Below are 22,335 nucleotides of genomic sequence, written 5' to 3'. Positions count from 1 at the left end.
AGGTGGAATCTCCTTTCCTTCACCTTAAACTCATTACTCCTGGTCCTAGTCTCTGGAGCAGCAGAAAACAAGCTTGCTCCCTCACCAACATGAATCCCTTCAAATATCTAAATATGGCTGTCATGTCACCTCTGAACCTTTTCTTCACCAAACTAAACATACCCAGTTTAAAGATCTTGCACCCAACATTTTATGGTGCTGCAGTGATTCTCTGTGCCATCAAGGTTTTCCCAGGACAATTGCTCTGCAGGCTCCACTGATCAGTGGAGATGTCCTGGGGAAATCAGCCTGAAAAGTACATGGCTGTACTCCATTCTTCCTGCCAATTCCGTCAATACATAGTTTTCCCCTTGTTTTGATTTTCCAAGAGCTGTCTTCAAAGACACGCAGAAACGATCTGAAAATTGGCATGGATTTCGAAATTGTATCTGCACGTCTACAAAGACAACCCTTCAAAAATTTTAAAAAGAAACTACTGGTATATATATACAACCATATACTTTCCAGGCTGAAAAGGCATCCAGCAGCACAGCCTGCAGAGCAAATGTCCCGGGGAAATGGCTGCAAGGACGGAGAATCAGCACCACAAAATGTCGGGCACAAGCAGCAGAGGAAACTGACAAGAGAGCTTAGCCAGTCAAGTGGGGAAAATAAGATGTTTCCTCAGCTCCTGAGCTCTGCACAGCAAGCAGGAGATGAATTATGGCTACCAATCTTGATCCTCCTTGATCTCAGATTGCAGAGGCCTTAGCAGACCAGGTGCTCAGGAGCAAAAGCCACAGAAGGCCATTGCTTTCACCTCCTGCATGTGAGCTCCCAAAGGCACCTGGTGGGCCACTGCGAGTAGCAGAGAGCTGGACTAGATGGACTCTGGTCTGATCCAGCTGGCTTGTTCTTATGTTCTTATGCAGATGACTAGGGGGAAGTCCACCTCAAAAAAAAGATGCCTTGAGCTGAAATAAGGGAAGAAAATCTGTGCAGAGTTCCTCCCCAAGACACCTTTTCCCCCCATCCTCAGGATGTCTTATTTGTGCTGTGCAGAATGGGCCAGTAATTCCTCAGTGGTGGAGGGGGAGCCATGTGACTCTTTTGTGGCCAATCAAATTGTCAGTTTCCCCATTCAGACAATTACTCACCTGATGGGTTCAAGGATTTTATTGAAAACATGAAAGAGACAAGAGAAGACAGTTCTGGCAAAAAGGCGCCAATAATATGTTGCAGCAAATTCCTACCCCCACATGTGAACCAAGACAGTTAGAAAAAGTCCAGCCTGAAGGCTCATCCCAGCCTCTGAGCTCCAAGGCCAGGGAAACAGATAAATCAGCACCTGCAAAGCTAAAGCGCTCCCCAACAATTCCCCCCTCCCATCAATGGCATCCTGACACAAGTAAAATATAGATTTTATTTCGTAATCCATGCAAGTTTATGTTAGGACCAGCAGTGGCGTAGTGGCTAAGAGCAGGTGCGCTCTGATCTGGAGGAACCAGGTTTGATTCCCAGCTCTGCCGCTTGAGTTGTGGAGGCTTATCTGGGGAATTCAGATTAGCCTGTGCACTCCCACACACGCCAGCTGGGTGACCTTGGGCTAGTCACAGCTTCTTGGAGCTCTCTCAGCCCACCCACCTCACAGAGTGTTTGTTGTGAGGGGGGAAGGGCAAGGAGATTGTCAGCCCCTTTGAGTCTCCTGCAGGAGAGAAAGGGGGGATCTAAATCCAAACTCTTCTTCTCCTCTTCTTAGAATACAATTTTGGTTGATCTTTGGTGCCGCAAGGCTCCTGTGTATTTGTAAGGGATCATGTTTCCTTGAGAGTGGGTTTTATAGTGGGTTGTCGTAGTTAGAACTGGAAACCTGTTGTGCCTGTTGTAAAAAGCATAATGATTTGCCTAGGCAGGGAGAGCAGATGGGACTCTAGCATGTCCTGCTGGCACTTGCTAGTCATCAGTACACTTCCAGCATCTTAATGTTTTTTTGGAAGCCAAACGGAAACGGCCACAAACTCCATTCAGGCCCAAGGGGTTAGAATCCCTCCTGTCCCATCTGACAGGAACTCGCTGAATGCCTCAGAAAACCTCATTCAGTGCTCCGTTCTGTAAACTTCGCGGGACTCGTAAGGCAGGCCTAACTTACGGGGATTTCAAAAGGATTTCAAAAGGAGCCCAAGATATCACCGCCCAGAGCCCCCAGGGAATGGGGCGGTTTATAAATCGAAACAATAAATAAATAAATAAATAAATAAATAAATAAATAAATAAATAAATAAATAAATAAATAAATATTTATGTGTCACAAGCTTCGAATGCCCAGAAGCACTCAATAAAAGCACTCATTGTACCGGTCCGTTGGCCCCATGCAAGAGGCTCCAAGAACAGCTGCGCACCGATTCTCTTGAGACCTTAGACCCAATAGGGCAGGTGCCAAATTAACTTGAGTGAGGCCAGGAGGATTACCAACATCAAGGTAGAGGCCTAAGAGATCACAAGCATTACAGCTGTTATACAGGGCGCTACAGTTTTGAGCAACTAATGGGGATGCGCTCTACAGTATTACACCCCACAGAGGCCCTTTGCTCCCTGAACCCTACCCTCCTCGTTCCACCCCCAAAATGCTAGGGGGAAGAATTAGGACTAATAAAAGGAAACACTTCTTCACACAACGTGTGATTGGTGTTTGGAATATGCTGCCACAGGAGGTGGTGATGGCCACTAACCTGGATAGCTTGAAAAGGGGCTTGGATAGATTTATGGAGGAGAAGTCGATCTATGGCTACCAATCTTGATCCTCCTTGATCTGAGATTGCAAAGGCCTTAGCAGACCAGGTGCTCAGGAGCAACAGCAGCAGAAGGCCATTGCTTTCACATCCTGCAGGTGAGCTCCCAAAGGCACCCGGTGGGCCACTGCGAGTAGCAGAGTGCTGGACTAGTGGGTTGTCGTAGTTAGAACTGGGTCTGATCCAGCAGGCTCGTTCTTATGTTCTTATTAAAATGTCCAGGTATTTCCCAGATAGGTGCTGGCCACCTGGGGGTGGGGGTGGGGAGCTGGCCCTGCACTTAGAAACAGCCTTCTTCCTTCCTAATTCCCCAGCTTTCGTGTCAAAGCTCTACTTGTGGCCCCACTGAGAACACACCGTTCATTGCATTGTGTGTTCATACACTGTGTGTATGGAGAGGTGGGGGGGGCACTTTGCTGCCTTGGGCGGAGCCAGTGGTGAAAGGCATCAAGGATGGGGAGGGCAGGTGGAGGAAAGGACAGATCCACAACCCAGTAAGAAATTCAGGCACGGAGCATTTTGGAAGCCTCCCTGTCCACATGGCGTTTGTAAAAAGCAACCGAGGGTGGGAAGGGATCTCCTTCGCCCCAGAAACATCCCAGTTCTACAGCTGGAGCATCCTTTCTTTGCAACAGATGGGGCGAAAAGACGACAGGATTCTCCTCTTCGGGATTTGCACCTTGTACAAACAATGATGTCCTGGCTCAGTATGACTCTTGGGCCCATTCCGCACATGCAGAATAATGCACTTCCAATCCATTTTAATGTACTTTGCAGCTGGATTTTACTGTGCAAAATAGCAAAATCTACTTGCAAACAACCATGAAAGTGGGTTGAAAGTGCATTTTTCTGCATGTGCGGAAGGGTCAGGAAGGGCTGTGGCTGAGTCGATGACAAAGGGAGAATACAAAATTCTGGTGTTAAACTTCTTCCTCATCATCTCCAGAAACATTCATATCATGCAGGTAAGCCTGGCTGGAGAGCCAGGAGAGCTAAGTGGAACTTCTATGTTCAACGCCAGTGTAACTGAAGACTTCTGCCAGCTTGGGAGCAGACCACATGGTACGGCTGAGGTTTAATTTGTATCGGTCACCCATTTGCAACCACAATTCCCAGAAATGCATTGGATCCGTCAGTTCTTGGTATATTTTGTTTTCCCAAAACCCAGGCACTCTGACAGCCTCTTGGGAAAGATAGAACAAGGGGTATACAAATCTTCTCCACTTTGACCCTGAAGGTTTCAAACTAGAAAGCTACTATCAGTTGCAAGGAACCAGGTAGAAATTATGAGACCCAGGAGAGACAGCAAAAGAAGAACCCATGGATTAAGAAAGGAAGAAGGCTGGCAGATAATCTTTCTCAAGTACAAGTCAGGGGGTTATGAACAGTGGTGGGATCCAAAATTTTTAGTAACAGGTTCCCATGGTGGTGGGATTCAAACTGTGGTGTAGCGCCAATGGGGCTGGGCGGGGCATGACAGGGGCGTGGCCAGGCATTCCGGGGGTGGGGCATTCCTGGGCGGGGCTGTGGCAAGGACGCAGCCGCTGCGCCGGTCCTTGGGCGGGAGACGAATGCACGCAGGCGCAGGCTGCCACGCACGCCGGTGCACCTCCTGCTAGACTGCTTCAAGTTCTGCGCGCTACTGCTGAGAGGAGGGGCGTAACGAAGGCAAAAATCACGTGGCAAAATCACCAATTAGTAACCCCCTCTCGGCACACACAAATAATTCGTAATTTACTCCTGGGAACCTGTGAGAACCTGCTGGATCCCACCTCTGGTTATAAAGTGAATATTTAAAAGGGCTGGCTGTTGTGGGTTTTCAGAGATGTGTGGCCGTGGTCTGGTAGTGGTACATTTTGCTCCCAATATTTCACCTGCATCTATGGCTGACATCTTCAGAAGCATGTTATGGTAAGATGCATTTCCCTCCATAACACAGGAGATGCCAGCCATAGATGTGGATGAAGTATTGTGAGCAAAAACTACCAGGCCATGACCACACAACCCGGAAAACCCGCAACAGCCAGTTGATTCTGGCCGTGAAAGCCTTCAACAGTACACTTTTAAAGAGGCCGTTCTCTACAGAACAGCTCGGGTGTATCAGCACCTGAGAAACCCAAGTTCAAATCCCCACTCAGGCCTAAAGTTGCTAAGCCTGGTTTGGGAAATTTTGGGAAACTTTGGGAACAGGGAATGGAGCCTGGAGAAACTGGGGAAGGAAGGGACCTCAGCAGACTCTAATGTCATAGTCCACTCTTTGAAGCAGGTCATTTTCTGCAGGGAACTACAGAGCCTTGAGATTAGTTGTAATTCTGGGAGATTTCCAGGGCCCTCCTGGAGGTTGGCAACTAGCTGGATTAGAACAAAGGGCCCATCTAGTCCACAACCCAGTTTCTAACCATGAGACTTCTATGAAAAACTCGCAAGTAGGGTCTGAAGATAATGGCTAGGCCCTGTTTCTATTTCCCCAACATTACAGGTAGACTGTGCCTAACAATGGAGTTGCCATTCTCAGATATCATCACAGGCATTACAGCAGTAGCCATAATGAGCTGAGCTGCTAAAAGTAGATTTGCTGGAAGGATGAGAGAGGAATAAAATCACTGAAGGCAGAAGACGGGTTGGTTTTTATACACTGCTTTTATCTACTGTTAGGAGTCTCAAAGTGGCTTACAATTGCCCCCTCTCACAACAACAGGCATCTTGTGAAATAGGTGGGGCTCCAAGAGTTCTCTGAGAGCTGTGACTGGCCCAAGATTATTCAGCAGGCTTCATGCGGAGGAGTGGGGAATTGAACATGGATTTCCATACTAGAGTCCACTGCTCTTAACCACTGCACCGTGCTGAGTAGAACCTAAGCCACATTCAAACACAGAACTCCTTTTAGCGATTCCTATCCTCCAGGAACGTGTGTGGCACCCTAAGGCACACACATGCATGAAAAAAATGTTCTTCCCATTTTTGCCCCGTAGTACAGATTGTCCTGTTTTACGAGTTCACACAAGGCAACAGGTTTCCAGACTGCCAGACGGGCCCTCCCGCATTCAGAGATTCAGCACAGGGGTGGTACTCACAGTGGTGAGATCCAAAAATTTTAGTAACAGGTTCCCATGGTGGTGGGATTCAAACAGTGGCGTAGCGCCAATGGGGCTGGGCGGGGCACGATGGGGCGTGGCTGGGCATTCCGGGGGTGGGGCATTCCTGGGCGGGACTGTGGCAAGGACGCAGCCACTGCGCCGGTCCTTGGGTGGGAAACGAATGCACACAGGCGCAGGCTGCCACGCACGCCGGTGCACCTCCTGCTAGACTGCTTCAAGTTCTGCGCGCTACTGCTGAGAGGAGGGGCGTAACTAAGGCAAAAATCACGTGGCAAAATCACCCATTAGTCACCCCCTCTCGGCACACACAAATAATTAGTAACCTACTCTCGGGAACCTGTGAGAACCTGCTGGATCCCACCTCGGGGTACTCACCACCCTCTTCCTCACCCGTGCAGTTTTATATCCTAATTGCTGGAAACTGTGAAAAAATTACCTTGAGCCGAAGCACTGTCCAACACAACAAAGAGCAAGAGAAGAGCAGAGTTTGGTGGCAGCATCCTTCCAAGGCAGGTGTGGGCTGGGCTGGACCAGGGAAGAATTGGCAGAGTCACCTGCAGAACATCCCTGGAGCAAGCTACTTTGAAACTGGAGCTGCAAAGAACTGCAGGTTTTTATAGGACGTTTCCCCCTGCTCCCTCTCCCATTGGTTTGACCGCTTCTTTGGCCAGCGTACCCTTCATGGGAGGAATAAGAGCTACCAGGGAATTGACCTGACCAAAGCTGGAAGACCATCAGAATTTTTTTTTTGTATTATTATTTTTGGGAAGACCTCAACAGTAGACTTTATAGACTGAGCCACTAAAACAGATTGTGTTTGGAAGAATGAGAAGAGGGAATAAAACCACACGATGAGCTCATGCCGAGCAGAGAGCCAGCGAGTTTCGACTGCAGGCTGCTACTGAGGGGACTCGGTTTGCAAATCTGTGTTCTCACAACAAGCAGGTTCTCTGCCTGATGACTGTTTCACAGGCCACAGACCTCTTCTCCTCAGCTTGGTGCAAAATAGGGACAGAAAATTAAATGCCACCATCCTACCTGTCTTCCTAAAAATCTTCAGTGAAGCCTCAGTGAAGAGAGTAGCAGTGGTGTAGGAGGTTAAGAGCTCGTGTATCTAATCTGGAGGAACCGGGTTTGATTCCCAGCTCTGCTGCTTGAGCTGTGGAGGCTTATCTGGGGAATTCAGATTAGCCTGTGCACTTCCACACATGCCAGCTGCATGACCTTGGGCTAGTCACAGCTTCTCGGAGCTCTCAGCCCCACCTACCTCACAGGGTGTTTGTTGTGAGGGGGGAAGGGCAAGGAGATTGTAAGCCCCTTTGAGTCTCCTGCAGGAGAGAAAGGGGGGATATAAATCCAAACTCTTCTTCTTCAGTTGGAAATACTGTGAAACGTGCTGGTTGTCTCATTGCAAAAAAAGTATATTTATTAGAAATATCACTTTTCTTTAGAAAGACCTGAGTACATTTCTTTCAGTGCTGGGGAAGGAATTGATTAGCTGTTGGATTTTGTATTTTCAAAAAGGAAAGTGGTCATTTTCGGATTTTCTGTCACAGTAAGATTTGAGTTCAGTAGCTCCTTGAAGACCAGCAAGTGTGTAAGCTTTCAAGAATCAAAGAGGAAAGGCGCTTTGACTCTCAAAAGCATACACCCTGGAAATGTTGTGGTTCTCTACGGAACTACTGCCGACCAACACAGCTAACCTGCCCTGCGCCCCAGAACGCCCACGCACTAGCATGTGCCCGGTGCAACACACACACACACACCTCCCCCGGGCGTTACGCCACTGCTACCCACTGAAGCTATCAGTCCCAGTAGACAGCTTCAGGTGGGCTGCTGTGTTAGTTTGTAGTAACAAAGTAAAATTCTAGTCTGGTAGAACATTAGACGAACACTTTCCTGGATATTAGTGTAATCCCTGTGTTCAGGATGGGATGACCCAGAAAGGGTAGAGACTGAAAGAATCAGAAGGCTGCAGAACTCATGAAGTTGAAGGAAGCAAGGCTACTGGGCTGGGACCTTGGTAGATTATTATAATCTCTTAACACCTTGTTTCAGGGCTTTGTGTGTGTAATTGGTGAGAGTTCTTTTGGGGGCCTTCATCATCTCAAATCCAGTACAGCAAACATCTTGAGTCTTCATGAGCCACCCATTGGCATTATCAGACTGTAATTAGAGGGACATGAAATGAAACTTAAACAGGACCTTGAATTGTTATGTTAAATGTTAATACTTGATGAGTGTCACATGTTAATGAAAAGTAAACAATTTTGTTTAAAAATTTTAGTTGTTGCAAAACTTTCCAAGTTCTGCCCCACTGAACCCATAAGCTGAGGTTAATTAGCTTCTGTGAATCTAAGATCAAGGCAGTTATGACTCACAGAAACTGAGGAAAAATTTGTTGCCTTTAAGGTGCTACGGGATTCAAATGTTATTATGTCCCAGTTTAGGGAATCCAGGGGTTTGGTGTGGATCTAAAACCAATCTACTCTTTTTGCTTTCCATGCAGAAAGTCCTAGGTTCAACCTCTAGAACCTCCATTTAAAGAATCTCAGGATGCCAGGGTGGGGAACAATGGCGTATCTGGAGGGGGACAGAAGGGGCAGAGGACCCAGGCACCACTTTCAAGTGTCACATTGGGGGTGCACTTGGCCGTTCCTCTCCAGGAGCAAGTGGGGGCCGGCAGGGAGCAAGGTACCCGCCCGCTTAGATCAGCAGCAGCCCAGCTTTCCCACCCCCAAGAGCAAACTGAGTAGGAGCTCTGTTTATCTGGGAACCAAGAGAGCTCATTCCAGTCAAAATAGACAATAGCTATCAAGTAGCTTCATATGTTCAGTTTCAAGAGGGGAGTCTTGACTCAGGGGAAAACAGATGCTTTCCAGTTGATGTCCCAGGTGTTGTGAAAGATGTTCCTCTGCCCAAGACCCTGAGTGCCCTTCTGGCATTGCAGACAAAAATTAGACGCTTTAAAAAGGCCTATTATTGTACCAAAGAGGCATACACATACGTACCAAGAAGCATAATTCTCTGCTGCCTTGGTTGACGCTCTCTTCCAGGGATTTCAAAGCCCAGATGGTGTTTAACCAACAAAGATATGTTACAAAGAGAAAATTGTTTGACAGTATAATCTATGCAGTTCAAAACAGACATTGATAGCTATGTTATGCAAGAAGTCAGGCTGCAACGTGCACAGGGTTCATGAGCCCATAATAACATGTGGTAGCCCTAGAAGCCAGCTGGGATAAAAATGTGGTGGAGGCATTTCCCCCTGCCAGGCCCTGTAGTCTGCTGGGGAAAGTTATTTTAAAAAGACATCAGCGCTGTGTGCATCATTACGGTGCTTCTGGAACTACAACTGCAGGCTACAGCGATCAGTTTCCTTGGAGGAAATGGTAGCTTTGGTGGTTGGACTCTGGGGCATAAGACCATGTGGAAGTCTCTCCCCAACTCTGCCCTCCTCAGGCTCCACCCACACATCTCCAGGAATTTCCCAGTCTGGAGTTGGCAACCTTATCTTGGAGCCTCTGCTACAGTCTGACTCTGTCCAAGGTTCTTTTCATGTTCATTCCCAGGGCTTTTCCACACAGGGTGTTTGTTGTGAGGGGGGAAGGGCAAGGAGATTGTAAGCCCCTTTGAATCTCCTACAGGAGAGAAAGGGGGGATATAAATCCAAACTCCTCCTCCTCCTCCTCCTCCTCCTCCTCTTCCTCTTCCTCTTCTTCTTCTTCTTCTTCTTCTTCTTCTTCTTCTTCTTCTTCTTCTATTCATTTAAAATGTTTTGAGGCAGGAAATAAAACATTTCTTTTATGGAGTTCCGCATTGTTTTTACCCTCAAATGTTTTATTTCCAGCCTCAAAAAGTTGGAAATAAATCCCCTTTTAAAACTATTCTCTGGCTGAAACGTTTTGAAAACATCTAGCCGCTGTGCAGTCTACTGACTACGTTTCCCAAGCTTCTCTGCTTCCCGGAATGTCCTCCTCAGCGCCATTTTCTGAATTCCCTGTTCACTTATTTGCAGCATTTCTCTGTTTGTTCTTTTATTTTCGGGGGACTGATCTTCAAAGCAAGGAGTAGAGAATGCAGCACGAGGTCGTGAAGCACTGAAGCATCGATTCAACACAGAACTAAGAAAAGGGGGGAAATCATGTAATGGTTGCCGAGAATTGTTTCAAGGATGTGAGTGCAAACAAAAGGGGAGAGTGATTGAAATTGTTTTACAAACATTTTACAAACATTTTAGGAGATTTGTGTGGAAAGTTGGAAAAAGACCCATCCCTGCAGGGGGGTGGGGCTCGGTGGCATGCAGCTGGGGCACACACGTTTCATCATGTGGGACCCCCCATGTGACAGAAAGGCATACGCCCAGGGACATGGGTGACCCCCATGTCCCTATAGGCCGTACGCCTCTGCTTGTGTCTTGTATATAGGGAAATCTGCACCCTTCCGTCCACAAACTCCTTTTGAGCACAATTGTACTACTTGCCGGTAGGGCATGGTCAGGTCCGGCCTTGCGGGGCCAAACAGGCGGCAGGCAAAGCGCAGTCTGATAACAGTCCAATGGACAAGGCAGGTGGCAGGCAAGGCAGAGTCAGATAACAGTCTGGTGCAGGAGAATCAATAAACAGGCTGGGGATCAGCGATGAACCAGGTACACGGCGGAAACAGGTAACACACTTGTTGCACCCAGGCAGAAGCAAGCTCACAGCAAGGCCTTGTCCAAGTGGTTGGGATTTTGCAAGGAGTTAATCCTCATCAGATGCGGATACGTCTATCTTCCCATATCTTACTGCAATACCAGCACTCCTCCATTGCTTCTGCAGCAGCTGCCTCTGCTTCTGCCTCCTGTGGGCAGCTGACTCATTACTAGGTTTCCTAGAGCAGTGGTGGCGAACCTTTGGCACTCCAGATCTTATGTACTACAATTCCCATCAGCCCCTGCCACCATGGCCAATTGACCATGCTGGCAGGGGCTGATGGGAATTGTAGTCCATACCATCTAGAGTGCCAAAGGTTCGCCACCACGGTCCTAGAGGATCCGTAGGCTCCTCCACCTGCACATCATCAGGCAGGGAAGGGATGGGTGTTGGCTCTGCTGCCTGGTTTTCCTCAGGAGCAGCCAACTCTGGCCACACCGTGTTGTCAGGCCCTGCATTAGAGCCCTCTATATCCTGGTAAGTAACCAGGGGCTGGCTCATGACAACAATGTTTCAGTACCAAATCATGAAAACCAGGATAGTGGACAATTGCATGAGAGTGTCGTACAGAAACCAAATTTAAAACTTCTGATTTGAGTAATCCCAAACAAGAGTTTCATGTGTTATCAGCCATTGGTTGCCTATCAAATGTACTCCTTTCCTTCCTCCCTCATAAAAAATGCTATGTGAATAATACTCATTCGTTTACCAATTCAGTAGTCACAGGGACGTAGATATAGATTTTTTATGGGGGGGGGTTCGGGGTGGAGACACACCCCCACCCGCCCCTAGGACATGGCCATGCCTCCCCAAGCCCCCCCCCGGCCTAGCACTTATAAAAGCAGCTCTCCGAGTCCGGGGACAGCAGACTCCCCTGCCCTCCCCTGCCCCCCACCAGCTGGGCTCGCAGCCGGCAGTTCCTTCTGCCCTCCCCTCTGGGCAGAGGCATAGAGGGAAAATGGAGCCCGGTGCAAAATCTGAGTTTTGCGCCCCCCCCCCCCGGTAGCCCCCGTGATGCTGGAATCCACCCCCAAACAGCATCACTTTCAATGGTGTTTAAACTAGAGAGCCCAAATTCTCCTTTTAAATTCCCTGAACCAAACCTCACCAAACCTGGGTAGTATCATCAGGAGAGTCCCCCAAACAATCCCTGAAAGTTTGGTGCTGCTAGCCCAAACAATGCACCCCCTGCAGGCCAAAAACCAAAAAAACACTAAAATGATTTAAAAACCCACAAACGGTGGGGCGGAACTTCGGACATGAATGGGGGGGGGGGTCTGAACCCGAGAACCCCCCCCTTACCTACGTCCTTGAGTAGTCACCTTATTGATTGGTTGTTAATGGGAAGATTTTTTTTAAATTACAGAACTGTTCTGAGAACTGAAGATTGGGGCATGGTTTCTTGGTGATGTCTTAGGGGGTCAGCCGATCACCCCCCCCCCCCGGTGGCTGCTGAGCAATCATACCAGAATAGCTTCTTTTTCAAAACCCGGCCCTGGAACGGAAATAATTAGGTTTAGAAGTGCATTTCAACGGAACAGACAAGAGCTGTCCCAAAGCTGCACCATAGGGTTTTTTTTAAGCTACCTATGTGCATATCTCTGGGCGTTTTTCCCCATGATGAACATCCTTGATGAGTCGAAAAGTAAAGGAAGAGGGAGGGAGAAACCTTTTGATAGATGAAACATCCATGAACAGTAGAAAAACAATTATTAGACAGTTGTATGACATTTTTAAATAAAACCTCTGCTCTCAGCAAAATGTAAAACATGGGCAGAAACTTTAATGGGAATCATAAAAGCTATTTTAAAATGCATTTATACAGGAATCTGATAATTTATTTTAAAACCAGAGCCCTCACCTGAAGCAGACCACAAGTACCCAGACTCAGTCTTTGCCTGATTTACATAACAGAAAAAAAGCATTTCCTTTATCCTCCTCCAACTATAGAATATTCCAAAGTCTACCAGGGGTGTCCAACTCTGGCGCCCCAGATGTTCATGGACTACGATTCCCATCAGCCCCTGCCAGCATGGCCAATTGGCTGATGGGAATCGTAGTCCATGAACATCTGGGGTGCCAGAGTTGGACACCCCTGGCACTGGAACGGTTAATACTTCGGCCTACCTCGCCATCCCAAATATGCAAGCTGAGGGTCGTTTGGGGAGCAAGAGAACCCAACTCAGCTTGACAGCCAGAGCCTCCAGATCCTTAAAGAGAAACCACACACTCTGTGCCAGTATACTCCGGCAAATTGAGTTCGAATTTCTTCTGCACATCATATGGGAGGAAACGCCCAGCCACCAGGTGGTGCTTGCCCATGAACCGGGTGGCGCATTGCTTGGGGGCGGCCAACGAGACAAGGACATCGGGACTGATTCCTTCGCTGCTGCCGGTCTCCACGTCCCACCCTAAAGAAAGGAAGAAAACACGGATACAGGAATCATCCAAGACCAAGGATCCCCTCTCATTACGCTTTCCTTCTTTGGGAAAGCAATGCGGCAAGGACTCTGCTGTGATTTGTCTCCAGAGGTAATTGGAGGTAGACGGCTGCACTGCATGGAGGCTCTATTACACTGGGATAAGAACATAACAAGAGCCCTGCTGGATCAAAACAAGATTTTGGTCTTGATGGAACCATCGGGGCCAGGTTTATGCTTTTGCACAGTCAGTCTTCCATGCTGGAATGCAAGGGAACAGAGATGGTTTCACACCATCTCTGACCCAGATATTCTTCTCTTTCAGAAGATGGCTCCATAATATCCATCATATTTTTACAGCCCCCCCGGGGCCCTTTATACAACAGGCCTCTGCCCCCCTCGCCTGTAACTTGACCAGGCAGCAAACAGCAGAAGCAGAGAAAGGTGAATATTGACCATGGGATGGGTTTAGTCCAGTGATGGCGAACCTTTTCGAGACCGAGTGCCCACATTGCAACCCAAAACCCACTTATTTATCGCAAAGTGCCAACACGGCAATTTAACCTGAATACTGAGGTTTTAGTTTAGAAAAAACAGTTGGCTCCGAGGTGCATGTTACTCGGGAGTAAGCTTGGTGAAGCAATCGTGCAATGCTTCGAATGGGTGAATCATGACCCTAGGAGGGTTTACTCAGAAGCAAGCCCCATTGCCAGCAACCGAGCTTACTCCTGGATAAAGGATCATGCCCAGGCCAGCTTAGGTGTGTGTATGGGGGTGATTTTCTGCCCCCCCCCACATGATGAACTCTGTGCACGCGTGCCCACAGAAAGGAGACCCTGAAGGTGCCAATCACCTCTGGCACCCGTGCCATAGGTTCGCCATCGCTGGTTTAGTCTGTTTTCAAGCTGAACCAGTATCATTGATATTCACCTTTTACAGATGGGAATCCACCCTAGTCACACATTCAATCGCCCGCTATTGAATGTGTGAATCAGCTTTGCACGTTTTGAAGGAGGGCGTTTGAGGCGGACGCACCCCTCTGTCTGAGCGCCAGAGGCGTACTGGGGGTACACGGCGCCCAGAGACAAACTGTCTCCGGGATGCCCCCCAGGCTCCGTCCCCCACTGCCGGTGCCCTCAACCCCGCCCATGTCATCAGTCGGGGGGGGGAGGTAGGGAGGGGGAGTCCGGGGGGGGGGGTTGAGGGCACTTGGAGGCAGCAGGAAGTCCTGCTGCCTCATCGTTTTTGCATGATTGACACGAACGGGGTCGAGGCACGTGAAAACAACAAGGCAGCAGGACTTCCTGGTCATGTGGGGGGCCAATTTTGCGCCCCATGTGACCAGAAGAGTGGCGCCCGGGGACAAGGGGTATCCCTTGGTAGATACGCCACTGCTGAGCGCCCCTGATCCACAGCAGCTGGCCTGCTCTTGAGTCAGAGTTCACTGAGGACCGAGAGTGTAGACCAAATGCTCCTCATGCACACTGCCATTGGGTTCCTGCCCACAGCAGACTGGTTTTCACTGTTTCGCCGGCAACATAGTACAGAGTAAGGGAGAACAGGTCTGAGATTGAAGCAGAGAGATGCGTCTTTTCTCCCCGTCTGGAAGGAAACCTGTTCTGCCAATGCCCGCTGGCAGTAAATATTTTTCTTGGGGGGGAGATCTTCTACGTTTAGATCTCGGAGGCCAGCAATTGCCTGTTTGTTCTTCCACAGAGCAAATTCCGATGCCTGATGGAGATACCAGCTGCCTCCCGCCAGACGCAACAAAGCCACTCTGAATATGACATCATGTCTCAGTTTGGGGGGGAAAAAAACCAGATGCCTTTTTATAGGAAGACCTGCTTTGACAAACTCCGCTGGAGACAAGCTACTGTCCACGCTTGAGCAAGGAACTTGGCTTCAGAGGGAAGGAAGGACACAGGGGAAAGCTAAGCAATGAACTTCTAAGCAATGTTTTCTGAACTTACGGAGTTTGGTGGGTTGGGGGAGGGTGTTTCAATTCCAGGGAAGTTCACAGGAAACGGTGACCCTTTTCCCAGCAGAATTTTGGCACCCTTAATAGCTGCACGACAGCAGGCGTTCAACAGGTGCTTGGTGAACGTGTGGTTGTCACAGCTATTAGAGCACAGGTGTGAAACTCGTGGCCCTCCAGATGTTATGGACTACAGTTCCCATCATCCCCTGCCAGCATGATGCTGGCATGATGCTGGCAGGGGATGATGGGAACTGCAGTGCACAACATCTGGAGGGCCGTGAGTTTGACACCTATGTATTAGAGGCACCATGCCTCAATTAATTTAACAGTGGTAGGAGGGCTTGGAATCTTTTAAGACAGTGGTGGTGAACCTATGGCACTCCAGATGTTCATGGACTACAATTCCCATCAGCCCCTGCCAGGGGGCTGATGGGAATTGTAGTCCATGAGCCCTGAATTGGAAGCCATAGTAGGCTCAGCCACTACTGTTACAAAGTAGGATAGGGCTGGTTCCAGGTAGGGCTGCCAAACTCCTGGATTACTAACCTCGATCTCCAGAGCGCAGAGAGGAGTCCCCCTGAAAGAAACGGCAGCCTTGCAGGGTGGGCTCTACGCCATCATATCCCTGCTGAGCTCCGTCCCATTTCCAAGCTTCACTTTTCCCAGACTCTGCCCCCAAATCAACTTTGTTGTTGTTGTGAATTTGATTTAGCACCCCGCTCTTTCCCTCCGAAGAATTTCCCAACCTGGAGCTGGCAACCACAGTTCCAGGTTTGGGGCAGGATGCTGTTCAGAGGGTCTCCTCATACACGGCAGACAGAGAGAACCACAAGCAGAGGGATGGAACTGTTCTAGGCAGGCAAACAAGGAGCAACCATCACTTGCCCATTCCCTCTGTCTGGCACCAGCTCTTCCCAGCAGTCATCACTGCTCGCTCCGGTAGCCGTAGAGAATAACAGCCAATGGGCATTCAGCAGGTACGATTTCCAGTTGGCCTGGCCCGCTAGAAAATTCCCCAATCCCCCATTCTCAACATATCAGAGAGCAGGAGAAAAATGGATTCTATATTGATGCTGTTGAAATATCCCCTACTCTCTACGGTCATTACCACAGAGATTGGGGGGAATTCCTAGCACATCACAAGAACTCAAGAAGCGACATATCCTCTCTAAAATCCCGGAGGAGGAGGAGGAGGGAGGAGGAGGAGGAGGAGGAGGGAGGAGGAGGAGGAGGAGGAAAAGAAGAAGAAGAAGAAGAAGAAGAAGAAGAAGAAGAAGAAGAAGAAGAAGAAGAAGAAGAAGAAGAAGAAGAAGAAGAAGAAGAAGAAGAAGAAGAAGAAGAAGAGTTTGGGTTGCATGTCCCCCTTTCTCTCCTGCAGGAGACTCAAAGGGGCTGACAATCTCCTTGCCCTTCTCCCCTCACAGCAAACACCCTGTGAGGTGGGTGGGGCTGAGAGAGCTCCGAGAAGCCAGGACTGACCCCAGCCCAAGGAGTCACCCAGCTGGCGTGTGTGGGAGTGCACAGGCTAGTCTGAATTCCCCAGATAAACCTCCCTCCATACCAGCTCAGGTGGCAGGAGCTGGGAGATCCAAACTCCCCGGTTCCTCCAGATTGGAGCCTATCGAGCTCTTAACTCCTCCTATGCTACCACTGCTGCTCCAAAACCAAATCCCCACTGCATACCTCCTCCCACATTTTAATATGCTGGAAGAGGAGAACAGTGTTGTGGTTGGTGTTATAAGGAATAGAAGAACTGAGGAGCAAAGGGAGAAGCTTTCGACTAGTCGAGAAAGGAGGCAAGTGAGATCGCATAAAGCAGTTGTGACCTAAATCCGCAGAGGGTGGGATTCAGCCGGTTCTCACTCGCGCCGACCCGAACCAAGTTGTTAAAATGGTGCTTTGTAAACAATCAGTTGTTAGATTATTGGAACCCCGAACCACCACCGGAACGGCTTTTGTTAAATCATTTGGAATCCCACCACTGGGTACAAAGGAGAGAAAAAAAGCAGTAAGGTCCAAAGTGATCAGCTCAGAGGGAAAGCGTCCAGGCTGACGGGGGGGGGGTTCCTTGGTTTGCTAACGAGTGGCCAGGGCGGCTGGCGACGCTCTGCGACTATCGCCGGATTAGCCTCCACTCCCAGAATGGCGTCAATCACCAAGTTGTATGCATCACTGATGAGCTGGACCTGTTAAGGTAGGAGAGAAGGACAGAGGAGCCTGTGGTTGTCCATATCCCATGAGCGGCTGAGTATTAGTCTGAAGAATCCATTATTCCAGCTGTGGGATTCCACTTTAGGCTGCCAGCTTGAGCCTGGAGATTCCACTTTGGGCTGCCAGCTCGGGCCTGGAGATGTCCTAAAATTACAACCGATCTCCAGACTACAGAGATCAATGCCCCCTCTTCCAAACAGGATCTTGGAATATGCACCAACGCAGAGGTGGGATCCAGCAGGTTCTCACAGGTTCCCGAGAGTAGATTACGAATTATTTGTGTATTGCTGCGAGAGGTTTACTAGTGCGTTAGTTTGCCACGCATGATTTTGCCTTTAGTTACGCCCCTCCTCTCAGCAGCAGTGCGGCAGAACTTGAAGCAGTCCTGGCTAGGAGTGGGGTGCACCGGCGTCGCGCGTGCGCAGCCTGTAGATTCGCGCATTCATTCTCCGTGATCTAGGAGCGGCAGCTGACTGCGTCCAAAGCTTACCACAGCCGCCAGGAATGCCTCGCTCCCGGAATGCCTGACCACGCCCCGTGGGTACCCTTTCGGCCCAGCCCTATTGGCTCTTACCACAGTTTGAATCCCACCACCATGGGAACCTGTTACTAAACTTTTTGGAGCCCACCACTGCCAATGGTAGGATTTCTTTTTCCAGTATAGGAACTGTATTTTAGTGGTTTTAATATAAATTTACCATTAAATTTTTTCATGTACAGGTTGCAGTAATAGTTAAAAACGTTTGCAGTTTTACATTTACATTCCTTTGTCCCTGTTTGCATCGAGAGGAGGAGATGGGTGCTCTGTTTTACGCGATCCAACAAAGCACAGAAGGGAAACCAAACTCTGCCTCCTCCCCACATTTAACATGCTGGAAGAACAGTGTTGTGGTTGGTGTGCAAAGTGAAGAACTGAGGGCAAAGGAGAAACTGACTGGTTGAGAAAGAGAGGGGGTGAGATCATAAAGCGGGGTGACCTCAAATCGCTAAGGGGTACAAGAAGCAGAGGGTGGGGAGTCAATAGTTCGCACCACTTCGGCAGAGCCGGTTATTAAAATGGTGCTTGTAAACAATCAGTTGTTAAATTATTTGAACCCCACCACCAGAACTGGTTGTTAAATTATTTGAATCCCACCACTGGGTACAAGGGAGAGAAAGTGAAGAACTGAGGGCAAAGGAGAAACGGACTGGTTGAGAAAGGTAAGGAGTGAGATTATAAGCGACAGCATGGTAGCACCAATGAGGAGGCGGTGCCATGAGTAGGGGAATTGGCGGACCATGGAGGATTCATCGCGGCGGAGGGCGGGGCAGGTGGTTATACGGCAGGCGCGAGGGCACGCAGTGCCCGAGCACAGTTCCCCTGGCTCCATCCCCTGTAAAGCGGCGTGATCTAAATCCTAATTCAGCAAAGACCTCCTGAAACTGCTTTGACATTTGATTCTTCTGGAAACCATTTTATGTTTTGAATGTATTAAGGACTGAAAATCCCCCAAGACTGGCCTCTTTCTGGCAAGACCAGGAAGAATCTTTTCTTGATTATTACTGCCTCTTATATAACTTATTACATTCTGCATTGTAACAAATGACACATTTATTCGGCGCACCAAACTTCAGGTCGGTTGAACAGTCTGTTTTATGCATTTCGACGAGGTTATATAAAAACATATTGTTAAAAAAAATGCTGTTCTTTCCCCGTTTTTTCATCTTTAATTTCTATTATTCTGACTACCTTTCGTTTGAAATTAGTTTTGTCCCTAGAGGGCGGCAGAGCGGGGAAGAGGAAGCTTTAAGTACCGCTTTTCAAAGTGATTGCTCATTCATTTTTTAAAAAATTGCACGAATTACAATCATAAAGGGGGAAATAAGTAATCGGCAATTGTTTTGGAGAAGGAGGAAAGTAGCAATTAAACACGGAAAGTTATAATTACAGCCTCCCCAACCAAAACTGCAAGAAAAAGAAACTAATTAGGAATCTATTCAAAAATACTAGCATGTCTATAGGAATGAATTATGCGAAGAAATGCTTTAAAGGAGCAAAGTCAAAATTTAAAAGGGCAGCAGCACATCAAGTCTTAGTCTACTGATCATAAATTTACCTTAAGAAGCTTAGCACAGGATACATCGTGAGTCCCCGAAACAATGTCCGTGGGTGCCGTGGCCCTTGCTGACACCTGTCCTGGTGCCCCCCAAGTAGGTGGGTCCAGGCAGAACTTTTGCCCAGCAAGGCTTCAGAATCACCACTGGCGATCTGGTTGATTGGCTGTGCGAATTTTTTTGTAAAATGTCGCTTTGGCAGCATTATCTAACACAGCACAAGTATCTTTTCTGTGTAACTGAAGGTAAACCGAAGCCACCATTTTGTGGCTGGCTCCGCCTCCTACGGCATCCATTTTGTGATTCTGCCCACCTCACTCTGTCAGAATTTCACAGGTGTCTTCAGACTCAAAAAGGTTGGAGACCCCCATTGTACATGGTTCTCTCATTCTGTCCTGTTGGATCTCGGAAGCTAAGCAGTGTCAACCATGGTTAGGATTTGGAGGGGAAACCACCAAGGAAGTCCAGGGTTAGTTAGTTAGTTAGTTAGTTAGTTAGTTAGTTAGTTAGTTAGTTAGTTAGTTAGTTAGTTAGTTGGATTACCTTAGTTAGTTAGTTGGTTATGAGCCTTTCACCTCGAAGAGTCTCCGCCGAAGCTGACTCCTATCATGGCTGTTCACAATGACAGCAAATGCATACTAAAAATACTCAACTTAGAGGCAAGCGTCAATGTAAACCAACCTTAGTCTCTTTGCCCAGAAACCCTACTGGGTTACTGTAAATCAACTGCGACTTAAGACCACTTTACACACACATTCACAAGGTGGGTTTCTTTGTGAAAAAATTTTTACTCTCCCATCCACTGTTTTGCTGCAATAAATAAATACGTCCAGCCCAGCTTCAACGCCTAAGGCGTTATCCATTGTTAGCATGCCCGGTAAGCTTGAAGCAGTGTAACTCTTCGATTTGATCCATAATTATTACCCTGCAGGAGGAATCTGTTACTTTAAGGAGGCTTGACTCATGGGTGGCTATGCCCCAAAAGCGGTACCGCAGTGCGGCAGCGAGCGTCTTGAGTTGCACGGCAATTTAAGGAAATGTGGCAGTTTAACAAGAAGCGCTGCGGAGCGAAAAAGCGGCTACCGAAGACGCCCAGGCCTTAAAAAAACAACTTAAGAAACCTTTCCTCCCCTCGGCCTCTTTCTTTACAGCAGTCCCCAAACCAAAATTACGAGGCCTGCCCCAGAAGCAAACAAGAAAAAGGGGGCTTTCGACAGCTTTGGAAGCTGCACGCTTGCTTGGGTTTTACTGGTAACTGAAAATCAATCCCACTGCTCGCTTCCAGGAACTCGAGACCAAAAGTATTAAAAAGAGGGGCCAGATTTGGCCCCTTCTTTTTTGCCTCAAATGTGATGTTAATTTGAGGCCACAACCCTTGGCAGGACAACTGGAGGGTTTGTGCAGAAGAACAGGAAGGTGGCGTTATATTAAATTCATTCTTTTCACAAGTCGAGGAGAATTCCAGTCCATATATAGACTTTTTACATTTTCTGATTCTCTGTCCAAAAACCCCAGAACTCCAGAGTGTTGAATGCTCACCTCAAAATGACAGTGAAGGTAGACATAACATAAAATGAGCGGTTGGGGCACCTTGTCAGCTGTGTTCTCTGGCCAGATTACCAAATCTCAAAGAAGTTTCAAACCATTACGCGATACCAACATGTCGAACGCTGGTTCATCTACCACTTCTTTCTCTCTAATCATATTTGTCTAGCCTGATCTTATCAGATCTCAGAGGCAAACCATTGTCCGCCCTGGGTAGTAGTTGGGTGGAGACCACCAAGGAAGTCCAGGGGTACCATGTAGACACAGGCAGTGACAAACCACCTCTAAATGTCTCTTGGCTCTTCAAAGTCCTACAGCAGTGATGGCGAACCTTTTTGAGACCGAGTGCCCAAATCTCGGTGGCTTAAAACCCACTTCTTTTAATCTCAGTGAACCCAGCACGGCAATTTAACCTGAATACTGAGGTTTTAGTTTAGAAAAATGGATTTGGCTCCTGCGGCGTGTGTTACTTTCGGGGAGTAAGCTAGGTGGTAGTTGGTGGCTTTGCTTTGAAGCTTTCAACCATGCAACTCTTCCAACGGGTGAATCCCACCACAACCTTCTAGGAGGGTTTACTCAGAAGCAAGCCCCATTGCCAGCAATGAGTTTCTTTACTTCCAGGTGAAGGATCGTGCTTTAGTTCTTTGCATGAAAATCAGGGGGTTTAACAGCGCTTAACAGGTTTAATTACACTGCTTCCCCAAAACTAGGTGTTAGGTTTAATGCTAATAATCGAGCCCAGCGGCCCAGGCCAGCCTAGATGTGGGGGTGTGGGGGACTCTGCACATGCCCACAGAGAGGGCTCTGAGTGCCGCCTCTGGCACCCATGCCATAGGTTCGCCACCACTGTCCTACAGCATCGCTATAAATCGACTACATCTTGACCCCACTTTTTGCTAACAACAACCACCATATTTGGGATGGGCTGTTCCTCTGATATGGTAAAGAACTGAAATGTTGGGATTTAAAAGCATCGATCATAAGTTTTAGAAATGCTGATTGACAACAGAGCTTGCCAAATTTGGGTAGGAATCAGAACACTGATGTACAGTCTGAGGAAAAAATGGGTGTAGCAGCAGCAGCAGCTGCACGCCCCCGGGTGAAGCGCCCAAGGCCCGGCAACCACCAACTGCTCTCACCTCTGCAATGGGCGAATGGAAAAGAAAAGGAATGTCCATCTTCTCACACTGCGTAGTAAAATCCCGATAAAGAGGGTTAGAGGATCTCTTGGGGTAGAAGATCGTCGGCTCATATTCCTGGAACAAGAACAGAAAGTGAAGCATAAAGAAAACAGTCAGAAAAATCACCGTACTATATCTGAGGGTTTTTTAAATGCTTATGCTGCAGATCTCTCTTTACTGTATTCAAGGCAGTTTACAAACTAAAATACTATAACAAACTAAATCAATAAAACATCAGAGACAAAACAACTGGCAGAAGCAATAAACTGTATTCAAGACTTGGTTCCATTGCTGATCCATGCTATGGGAACCTTGAGGCTAGACTACTATAATGCACTCCACATGG

General features: G+C 48.1%; 1 protein-coding gene across 4 annotated transcripts in view; it reads right to left on the bottom strand.

The window, feature by feature from the left end:
* Positions 1–12,321: 12,321 nt before the first annotated feature.
* LOC125433582 (yjeF N-terminal domain-containing 3-like) overlaps positions 12,322–22,335 on the bottom strand; it is a 43,448-nt gene continuing 33,434 nt past the window's right edge. For 3 of the 4 annotated variants that reach the window (XM_048498213.1, XM_048498212.1, XM_048498210.1), the window contains 3 exons: positions 21,948–22,064; positions 16,990–17,144; positions 12,322–12,972 (listed from right to left, as the gene is read on the bottom strand). In XM_048498213.1, coding sequence (XP_048354170.1) covers positions 12,684–12,972; positions 16,990–17,144; positions 21,948–22,064 — 561 coding nt within the window. In that variant the 3' untranslated portion in view covers positions 12,322–12,683. The remainder of the gene's footprint in view (positions 12,973–16,989; positions 17,145–21,947; positions 22,065–22,335) is intronic. The other variant, XM_048498211.1, reaches the window with a different exon arrangement.

This window comes from Sphaerodactylus townsendi, linkage group LG05, assembly GCF_021028975.2.
Source record: "Sphaerodactylus townsendi isolate TG3544 linkage group LG05, MPM_Stown_v2.3, whole genome shotgun sequence".
Taxonomy (NCBI): Eukaryota; Metazoa; Chordata; class Lepidosauria; order Squamata; family Sphaerodactylidae; genus Sphaerodactylus; species Sphaerodactylus townsendi.
This window is presented reverse-complemented; position numbering and strand designations above follow the sequence as displayed.